Source organism: Emydura macquarii, unplaced genomic scaffold (assembly GCF_026122565.2).
Source record: "Emydura macquarii macquarii isolate MOO-44397 ecotype Brisbane River unplaced genomic scaffold, CSIRO-AGI_Emac_v2 contig_629, whole genome shotgun sequence".
NCBI classification, from domain to species: Eukaryota; Metazoa; Chordata; order Testudines; family Chelidae; genus Emydura; species Emydura macquarii.
Window position 1 is genome coordinate 5,544,120 of NW_027130766.1, and position 10,523 is coordinate 5,554,642.

Genomic DNA, 10,523 nt, shown 5'->3' on the forward strand with positions numbered 1-10,523 from the left:
CTGGCCTCAGCCAATGGGGAGGCGGTAGGGGCGGGACTCAGGGACCAGGAAATGGTGTCAGGGCTGTAAGCAGGCACATGGAGGGGATGTTAAAGGTACAGTGTCCCGGGGGGCGGGGGGTGGACGACAGGGGGTGGGGGTGAAGAGGGGTCCATACAGGGGTCACGTGGGGGGAACAGACGGGGCAAGGAGGAAAGGGGCAGACAGGGGACATGGGGGGACAGACGGGACGTGGGGGATAGACAGAGGGAAGGGGCAGACATGGGACATGGGGGGAGGGGACAGACAGAGGGAAGGGGCAGACATGGGACGTGGGCGGAGGGGACAGACAGGGAAGGGGAAGACGGGACGTGGCGGGGGGACAGACGGAGGGATGGGGGCAGACAGGGTACATGGCAGGGGGACAGACAGGGAAGGGGCAGACGGGACGTGGCGGGGGGACAGACAGAGGGAAGGAGGGATGGGGGCAGACAGGGTACATGGCGGTGGGACAGACAGAGGGAAGGGGCAGACAGGGCTCCGGAGAGGAGACAAGTGAGATCGATTGGGGCAAGGAGAAGAGGCTCGAGTTGAGACAATTATCATGGGGAACCGGCCAGAGGAGAAGGAAAGGAAGAGGATCAAAGGGCTGAAAAGAAAGGGGACTAGACAGGTGATAAGAAAGGGAGGAGGCCAGACAGGGGGCAAAGAGAGGAGTGAGAGGCCAGGCGGGGAGCATGGGGGGGATCAAGACAGGAGTAGTAAGGGAGGATGAGACAGGAGGAAAAGAAAGGAACACCGAGCAGTGCAGGGCCAGGGTGAGGGAGAAGCAGGTGTCAAAATAGCCAAAGGGCTGTTTTTAGAGGGAAGTTGGGGAATCAGATGTGGGGCAGGAGGGGTGCGTGTGGACCAGAGAGCGGGGAGGGAGTTGGGGGGGGACCAGGTCGCAGGAGCGGGTGATGGGGCTAATCAGAGAGAAGGGCAGAAAGCTAAACTAATCCTGCACCAAGAGAAGGTGTGTGGGTGGGTGTTGGGAGGTGGAAGGTGGGGGGCTCGATTGACAGGACCAGTGGGGCGAGTGTTAGGACAGTGTCAGATCAAAACTGATATTTTTATGCAATGTTTTCCAATGTCTTTTCTCCTGCTGGTGTCTCTTCCTACGGCTCCCTTCTCTCTTCAGCAGGTCGAGTTTTCCTCCCTCTCCTCCAATGTGTTTCTTTGGTGCTGGAAGCTGTGACTACGAGAGCCAATGTCTGGTGGTGTCGCTGACCTGCAGGCTCTGCAGAGCCACCTGCAGGCCATGGAACAAGGGATGAGAGATGGGGAGCAGCCAGACGATCACACACTGTACAAACTGCCTGAGCCTGGGCTGGAAAGTCCTGCTCTCTGTAGCCCTGACTTCCAGCAGCCCCAGGAGCTGGAGCTTCAGGAGTCCCGACGACATGCCCCCCCAGAATGTACCAGGTAGGAGGAGGGCAACAGAGTGACCCAGCTGGACCCACTGAGAAGGCACAGTAGTGGGGGCCTGGTTTGATTTCTTGAGGAAGGCAGTGTGGCCTAGACGATAACGCACTGGCTTGGGACTCAACACACCTGGGTTCTAGATCTGGCTTGGCCATGGGTCTGTTGGGTGACTGTGGCTAACATCCCCTTTCTGTGCCTCATTTTCCCGTCTGTAAAATAGGGGAAGACATACTGACCTCCTCTGAAAAACGCTTTGAGAACAACTGCTGCCGCTGAAAAACACTCTGTGTAAGACCTAGCTATTACTCTAAGTCCTCCAGCTACAGGACAAGGACAACACAGGCTTCCCTGATAAACACACTTCCCCCTTCTATAATGGTGAACTCCTGTTTAGTCTCCATTGCACCCTGAGCCTCTTTGCGGAGACCTCCAGCTTGAATGGTTGCTGCTATTATGGGACACCTGCCCAGCAGGAACTGGCCTGTGATCCTTAAACTCATTTCTTACAATCCCCTGAACAGCCAACTGATGGTAACAGCTGGCAGTCACTGGGCTGAATTTGAATTGGCACTGACAGGGGAAAGGCACCAGCTCCCACTCCCCTTAGCCCACTCGCTAGTTCCCGGTTCCTAGGGAAGGACTCTCCAGGGAACCTTATCCGAGGTGGCTGGCAGTGAGGGCACTCTAGCTACCCCCCTTTGGAGCTGTGGAGAGCTTCCTGGTACGATTTGTAGATTGAAATGTATCTTCCTCATGCTGGGGGAGCACACTGCAGTGGGGCTGAGAGCAGGACAGGGGCACACTGGCCCAGGCCAGACCTGTGGCTCAGCGACGGAAGGAAGGATGGTGTAGCGGCTAGGGCGCTGGACCTGGGTTCTGTACCCATCTCTGCTGCGGACTCTCTAGGCTGCTTTGTTGACTCTGTGCCTTAATTCCTTGTCTCTAAAATGGGGATAATAATTCCCCCCTATCCCAGGGGTGCCTGAGGATATAGGCCAGTTCTGGTGTCCACAACTGAAGAAGAATTGGAGAGAGGTCAGAGAAGAGCCCCAAGAATGAGTAAAGGGTTAGAAAACGCCTTGTGGTGATAGACTCAAAGAGCTCCCTCTGTTTAATTTAACAAAGAGAAGGTTAAGGGGCGACCTGATCACAGTTCCATATGTACCTACATGGGCCACAAATATTTAATAATGGGCTCTTCAAACGAGCAGAGAAAAGTTTAACGCGCCAATGGCTGGAAGTGGAAGCTAGACACATTCAGACTTGAAATAAGGTGTAAATGTTTGATAGTGAGTATAATTAACCACTGGAACAATTCACCAAAGGTTGCGGTGGATTCACTATCGCTGGCAATTTTTAAACAAGATTGGACGTTGTTCTAAAGGATCTGCTCTGGGAATTGTTTGTGGGGACGTTCTCTGGCCTGTGTCGTACAGGAAGTCAGACTAGGTAATCACAATGGTCCTTCTGGCCTTGGAATCTGAGTCCATTAATAAGGGTGAGGTGCTCTGATGCTGAAGGGAGGGGGGCCAGCTAAGTACCGAGACAGAGTGAATACAATAGGTCTATCTGGGGGGAAAAACGGAAGAGCTCTTAGTCACTAGGACCTGTCTGTTCTCACAAGCTAAGCAGAGCCTGCTTGGCTTAGTCTTTGCAATGGAGACTTCCAAAGACCTTCCCCCCCCAGTGCCGGTGATTCGACCGCGTGCCAGGAGGTGCTTAGAAGCAATTTAGGTTTGGTTCTCAGAAGTGCTTGGCACCTGCCACTCTGACTGAAGCCAGAGGGGTACGCTGTGTCTTGAATCAGACTGAAAGCCACAATCCTGAACTCCTGTGGCCATTAAAGACCCTTTGGAACTTTCCGCAGGAGTTAGCCCCAATATCCTGCCCGGTGGTGGAGTTCTAGCAGGTCCAACCTACCTCCATAAATTCCTGCTGCAGCTTCAGGTGGATATAACATTCTCCTTCACGTCCTACCATCAATTGCTATCTATGTTAAACAGCTGCCGCATAGCACCCCAGAGGTGGCTGCATTTCACTGGTGGGTGATGGGATTACTGCATATGCATGCACACACACAGTTTGTAAAGTACTTGGAGATAGAAAGGGCTGGACAGATGTGATTTAATTATGCTCCCTTCTTGGCTTTTGTCTGCTTCCAGCACCCAACCCCAGGAAGCCCAGAGCAACTTTGGGCGGCCCAGCCGTTCTCTGCTGTGCGTGGAAGAGGAGATCAAGAACCGGAAAAGACCCAGGCTCTCCAATGGACCCCAGGCCAGTCCCAGCCTCATCTCTCACTTCCCTCGTGCCCTGAGTGTGCCAGAGCCCCGGGGCCTGCCCTCGCTTGGACACATCCTTCAAAGCAATAGCCTGGATCTCCACAGCAGACATCCCCAGGACGGGCTGCAACACACCAGGACTTTGGACAATCCCAGAGCCACCTGTTCTGAGGCCTCGGTTTTCTGCAGGCCCAGCGTGGAGCAGCTGGAGTCTCTGTCGCTGAATTATGGACTGGAGGATCGCTGCTCACGCAGCAGCCGAACTCCCGTAGGGGGCAGCGGCGTTAGCAGCCGGGCAAGCAAGGTGACAGGTCTGTACGCTGAGCTGGTCAAGGAGTTAGAGCAACAGATGTCCGAGCTGCGGACTCTCCTCGCCTCGCGGGAAGAGGCCGCCGTGTGGCAGGAGAGGAGGATCAAGGAGCTGGAGCTGGAGAACCAGCAGCTGAAGAGCCAGCTCCGGGACCTAGAGGAGCAGAACGACCTCCTCTCCAGCAGGAACGGGGCCGGGGCAGCGGCAGCCAGGACGATGCCGGGGCCTGGAAACAGCTGTGTTGGTAACCCAATCCTCCTCCCTCCTTAGCTTCCTGTCATAGCACCGTGGAGGCAGTTTGCAGCGACGCCAGCTACAGTGGCGTTAACCAGGTCTTGGGCTCCAAGGCGCCAGCTAGTCTCTGCTTCAAATGGCGCCCCGCTGCCCAGAGGGATCAGAGCATGCGTAATGGGGGCATCACCTATCCTGAAGCGTCAGGCCGTGGTCCCAGCTGTCCAGCCTGATGGACCAAGGGTGTGATCCAGCTGGGCAACCCCGGGTCCCTAGGTTAGAGATGGGAAGACCCATGGGTGAGCTCTGGGCTTGGCAGCAGACTCCGGCCTCCCACTGCGCCTGGCAGGGTCTCCCATGGGTGTGGCGGCTGGAACTCTAGCGGTCCTGCCTAGCGAGAAGAGCATGGCCGGCCGTCTGAGAAGCTACACGGGTGCCAGCTCTGTAGAGAGGCCTCTGGGCTGGGATCAAAGGTATGGGCACCTGGCTGAGCTCGGGGCAAGAAAGGGGCACAAGGTGAAACGCAGGGTGGATGGGGAACGAATCCTGTGCTTTGTGTGTGGGACTCTCATCTGTCCCCCCGCTCAGCCTGAGGCCTGGCCAGGGATGGAACTGGTTTCCCAGGGGCCTCGGTGAGGCTCTGCTTTGTCTCTCTCTCTCTCCCCCCAGACATCAACGAGAGCAACATCCAGTTCCTGAAGGACCTGGTGGCGCTGCTGGAGAGCAACGCAGCATTGCAGGTGGGTGCTCCCAGCGCCTTGCAGGTGAAAGGCTTCCCTGGCCTGCCTCCCTTCCTAGGGTGCGCATGGATCGGAGAGGCCGGAGATGAAGAAATCCCTGGCAGATCCCCTCTGCCCCACCCCGCGGCCCTAGGGGACATTTTCAAGGGGGTTGCCCCAGTGTAATTTTAAATATTCCAAGTGATGGGGAGAAGATCCCACACACTAACAGGTCTGCCTGACAGGATGATTAGGGGGCTGTGGCACAGGACTTCTCAGGCGAGGCTGAGGGAACTGGGCTTGTTCAGTCTGCAGAAGAGAAGAGTGAGGGGGGATTTGATAGCAGCCTTTAACGACCTGAAAGGGGGTTCCAGGGAGAATGGAGCTAGGCTGTTCTCAGTGGTGGCAGATGACAGATCGAGCAGCAATGGTCCCAAGTTGCAGTGGGGGACGTCTAGGATGGATATTGGGAAAAAGTTTGTCACTAGGAGGGTGGTGAAGCACGGGAATGGGTTACCTAGGGAGGTGGTGGAATCTCCATCCTTAGAGGTTTTTAAGATGTGGCTTGACAAAGCCCTGGCTGGGATGATTTAGCTGAGGTTAGTCCTGCTTTGAACAGGGGGTTGGACTAGATACCACCTGAGGTCCCTTCCAACCCTCATCTTCTATGATTCTAGATGGGGAGGGGCTGGCATCTGGGTGTGTGGGGAGGGGCTGAGGCAGGAAGGGGTAGATCACGGGTCACCTAGTTTTTCTACCACGCGTCCCTGTCAGCGGCATTCCCACGCCTTCGCTCCTATTGCAGGTCAGTGGTCCCCAGCCATTCTCCTCTCCCAACGTTGCGGAGCAGAGGTGCACCCCGGCTGACGTCCCCAAAAGCCCCCCGCCCCGGAGGATGCGAGCCGGGGTCCCAAGCGGCTTCCCACCCTGGATGAACACAGAGGATGGCTTGGGGAGCCCTGCCACGCTGAGCGACGCCACCTGCTTATGGGAGAACATACAAGATACGCTGCCCGATGGGACCCCCGTGTGGGCGTCGCCCGTGGAGGTGCGTGTCCCATGCTCGGCTCCTGTGTGGGCATTGCTCATTGAAGGTCTGGGGATGCTGCCTAATGGGAGCCCGGGAGGGCACTGGCCATAATAGTGGGGTTGGGCGTCTTTTCTCCTTGGAGCCAGGACCATCCCTACTCTTCCAGCAGGGCCGGTGGACACCGAGGTCCCACACTAACAGAGGCAGCAAAGGTTCCCTTGCTGTGCCTGCCTGCCCAGGGCAGATATCCCCCCCTCTTATCGGGGGGGTGGGTTGATGGTTGAGAAGGCAAGGGACTCAGTTGTTCCAACTCTTCTAAAGTCAGTGAAACAGTGCGTGTGACTGACAGAGAGGGGAATGAAGCAGCTCCTGAAATCTGGAGTCACTCTGAATTCTGGGGGTTTACACCAGCCTAACATGGCAGAACCAGTCCTTATTGTATCCATCGAGAAAAGAGAAGGCAGGGAAGGTTCAATTTACTGGGGGAGTCTCATCCCATCACACAGTGACTCTTAGTTATGTAATAAATACTACTTTGCTCTTCTAGACCAAGGATCTCCCAGGGACTTACAGACAGGCAGGGTCAGCATTATCCCTGTTTACAGTCAGGGAAACTGAGGCACGCACACACAGGGCTTAGGTGTCTCCCCCAAGCAAGTCAGCGGCAGAACCTGGGCGTTCTGATACCAGTTCTCCCCGCTGGACAACTCCCTCCCAACAGAAACTGCCCCCCCGCTTGCACTGAGATTGTGCTCACCTGCTGCAGGAGAAACGCAGGATCCTGAACTCAGGGCTCGGCTGATGAATGGGGGAAGGAAGTGTCAATGGAGCAGGCCGTGTGCTGCAGCCCACTGAGATCAACGGGACTGGACCTGAGAAAGGGCAGTAGGAATTAGCTCATCATCTGTCACTTGTTTAGCCTCCCCAGTGGGGTTTGATGAAATCCATGGAGGGTCTCCCAGGACTCTGGGCACCCGCAAAGAGCAGGGGGAAGTAGCAGAATGACGAGGGGCTTCTTTCTCTCCCTTTCCCACAGGAGAACGGGAGGCCCAAACTGGAGCTGATCCCCAACTCGGGGGTCTACATCACCCACCACCAGCTGGACGATCTCTCGCAGGTTTCCACTGACAAGCCCAAACTGATGACCAGGCGCCTGCTGGATTACTTCTTCTCCCGGGAGACGCTCGCCCGCTCTTCGGCCACCGGCCAGCGCATCGCCCACAACAACACGACCATGGAGAAACCCATCCGCCTGCCGGTCGCTGTGGTAAATGCTATCAAAGGTAGGGGGGGTGGGCAGGGGGCTTTGTGGAGGGAGGGGTGAGGTTTGGGGCTCCTGCCACCACACCGGGCAGAGAGTGAGGGTGGGGTCATTCCCCCACTGCCAGGAGGTCTGAATTGGTGACCTAGAGAAAAAAAACTCACAGCCCCTACCCCACCCCTTGAGCTGTCCAAGATGCTCTTTGGAAAACTGTTTTATCGGTACCCTCCTCTCCCTCGTCCGCCCCAAACACAGCAGCATTGGTACTGCCCGAGAACCAGCCGCAGCCAAGAGCATCGTGGGGCCAGGCCCAGTGAATTGCAAAACGTAACCGCACAGCATCCATGGTGAGACATGAAGGAGGCTGCAGAGAGAAAGGGTTAGCTTGAGTAACCCAAGCTGTGTTGCTGGGTCGGACAGGCGGGGAAGTTTGAACAAGTCTAACAGCACAGATGCAGGCCAAGGTTTCCAGGAAGGCTCCACCCGAAGCAGATTAAAGGGACCTGGTTTTCAGAGTGCAGGTGCTAAGCGCTTTCGGAAAAACCTGTCAAGGGGTCTCAGATTGGGCACCCGTAATACAAAGCAGCCCCAGCGACCAGTCACGTCTGCCGCTCTCACCCCGTGCCATACACACCTTCAAATCGCTAGTGCATTTGATCTAGTTAATCATCCGCCCTCATGCAGTGCCTGTGACAGGGGGTTACCAGCCCCCCTTTGGCAGCAGAGAATACCAGACACAGAGGTTGAGGATACCACCGTGGTAAATGTAAGAGCAATTTGGATGGGTCACATAGCAAGTCAGTAGCACGGCTGGGATGAGAACTCAGGACCAGGGGCCCGGTGCACCCATATCCATCTCACAGCTTGCCCGGCTCCCGCATGCCGCAGGGTCGTAGAGTTTTTGTATGACGGCATCTGGAGTGATTCAGCTCCGTGGATTAATAAAAAGCCAGAATTAGTCTGGGGTTTTTGCTCCATTTCTCTGTCCCTCCTCCCCCACCTTTCCCCCAGAGTACGTCTCCAAAGTGTGTGGCAGGGGCTGCAACTTCAACGCCGTAATCAACAGCAAGTGCGGCACCTCCCGGAGGGCGGTCAAGAAAATGATCTTCAAGATGGAGTAAACAGCGCCGGGGCCAGCGTCCCCCAGACTTCCAGCAAGGCAACGGCGAGCCAGCTGCCCTCTCCGGAAACGCTCCTCAGGGGATCCATCGCCCCCCACTCCCTCCAGTTCAGCTTACACTGGCAGGAGAGCCACACAAGGGTGCTGCGGGCCCAGGTTCCTTCCCACACAGCAGCAGTGGGGGTGAGCGTGGTGGAGATAACACGCCCCTCCCTGCAGCCGTTACAGAGGCAGCAATGGTGCGGCTTGATAGAAAATGCACCGCAGGGTTTGACGTGCCCGCTGTGTGGCCATTCAGTCCTAGCGCACAGAACTTGGAGTGCGCGTTACTGGGATGGGGGTGATTTCGCCTTCTAACGAAGCGTCTGGGATCTGCTGCTCGTGGAGAAGCTGGTGGGACAGCCCGGGCGGTGTGTTCTGATGTGCTAGCTCCTCCCTTCACTTCTAAGGAGTCCCTGAGCAGGGAAGGCTGATCCAAACCGGGATGCTGCACTCACACGTGTGACATCTCTGTCCTCTTAAATCATCTCCATGCAGGCATCCCGGCTCTGTCACACTGAACATTAATGCACCAGCCCCTTTTCCTCCTCTGGACAAGCTGTTCTCCCCCAGCATCAGACTGTAAGGAGGATAATGCTGGCAGTGGAACGGGCCCCAGGCTGCAGTCCCTGCACCGGACTCTTTGGCCAGAGCAGGGGAACTTTTGGTTTGAAATATTTCTTACCAGACTGGGCCTGTAGATGAACCCATCCACCTGTGCCCCAGTCTGAGTCTTCAGAGTGAGGGGGGGATTTTGTATCCCTCACACAGGGCAAAGTCTGTTCTCATGCAGAGGCTCCAAAGGGAATTTCTCTGCTCACTGGAGGTGTCGGAATTTAACTGTGCGTGAGACTATTTTTTTTTTCCTGTAAAGGAAGTTCCCCTAAATATTCTATTTCTTGTAAATAAAATCCCCCCTCCCCCCCCGCCACTTCCCTAATAAAGGCTGGAATATAACAAGAGCAGCTCACTTGTTTCTGCTTAGTGCTTCCCCAGGTTGGGGACGGACGGTGGAATGTATAGTCTCTGGGGTTGTTATAGAGGTTAAAAGTAGCGTCCTGGGAAGCGAAGCAATCTCCAGTGGACACAGGCTGGATAGTTTTAACCATTAGTTCCTTCCCTCCTGCCCCAGATGCTGAACTATTGCTCGTCCCCCACCTACCCACCCACCCCCCTGAGCCACCATTCAGCCTGAAGAACACTCACAGGTGAGCTGAAAGCAGATTGAAAGTGGCCAGCTTGCTGCAGCTACTGGCCACCTCGTTCAGGCTCGGATTGGAACAGTTCCTCCCCCTACTCCAGAGGCTGAGCTGACCCCAGAGGCTCTTTTAAAAGGATCCTTCTCTCGCTCCCATGAGATGCTCAGAGAACACAGTAGTAGAGGGACGCTCCATTGCATGCCTGAGCAATTTCCCATCCTCCAGCTCATGGGGCAGCTTTGGAAAGTCATCGGCTGCAGTTTTTCCTGCCTGGCGCTGGTGAGCGGGACTTGATTGAAGGCCTTTGGGTATCCACAGAGCAGGGAGAGCCACAGGGCTTTCCCAGCACTGCAGATGGGGGAGTGAGATGCCAGCCCCCTCCACCATCTGAGTTCTGGTTGAGGCTGCCCCCAAAGGGGATAATGGCAGTGGTGGTTCATCTTGACGCGGACACTTGTCTGTGGGGAGCCAGCAGCTCATTTCACAAAATCAGACAGGTTAGAGGGTAACGCTTGTGTCGCCCCATCCAGGGAAGGACACAACAGACCCACAGACGGTGCCGAGGTCCGGTCTGACTGCACTGACAGGGTCCTTTTTTGCGTGAAGGGCGGGAGGATTAAAGAGATGCTCCAAAAGACACAAGCTAAAACTGTAAAGCTCTTTGCAACAAGGACTGTCTCTTATTCTAATGTACAGCTCCTAGCACAATGCGGCCTAATACAAATAGCAGTGTGGCCCAGTGGATGGAGCATTGGCTTGGGACTCAGGACACCTAGGTTCCATTCCCAGCTCTGCCACTAACCTTGATCCAGCCACTTCCCCTCTCGCTGCTGATCTTTCTCCTCCCAGCCTTTGCCTTGTCTAGGTAGATTTTAAGCTCTCTGGAGCAGAG

The 10,523-nt window shown here is 55.8% G+C and overlaps 1 protein-coding gene across 5 annotated transcripts; it reads left to right on the top strand.

The window, feature by feature from the left end:
- The first annotated feature begins 16 nt into the window (after positions 1 to 16).
- Positions 17 to 9,263, top strand: LOC137148403 (uncharacterized). 5 transcript variants are annotated; one of them, XM_067541135.1, is made up of 7 exons: positions 17 to 95; positions 1,160 to 1,443; positions 3,606 to 4,276; positions 4,933 to 5,003; positions 5,788 to 6,030; positions 7,049 to 7,295; positions 8,285 to 9,263. In XM_067541135.1, the coding sequence occupies exons 2-7, from the start codon at positions 1,229 to 1,231 to the stop codon at positions 8,392 to 8,394; spliced, it is 1,557 nt and encodes a 518-aa protein (XP_067397236.1). In that variant the 5' UTR covers positions 17 to 95; positions 1,160 to 1,228; the 3' UTR covers positions 8,395 to 9,263. The 5 variants fall into 5 exon arrangements, with proteins under 5 accessions (XP_067397236.1, XP_067397241.1, XP_067397239.1 ...); XM_067541140.1 differs by having other exon boundaries at positions 7,049 to 7,279; XM_067541138.1 differs by lacking the exon at positions 8,285 to 9,263 and adding an exon at positions 7,529 to 8,278.
- Positions 9,264 to 10,523: the final 1,260 nt, after the last annotated feature.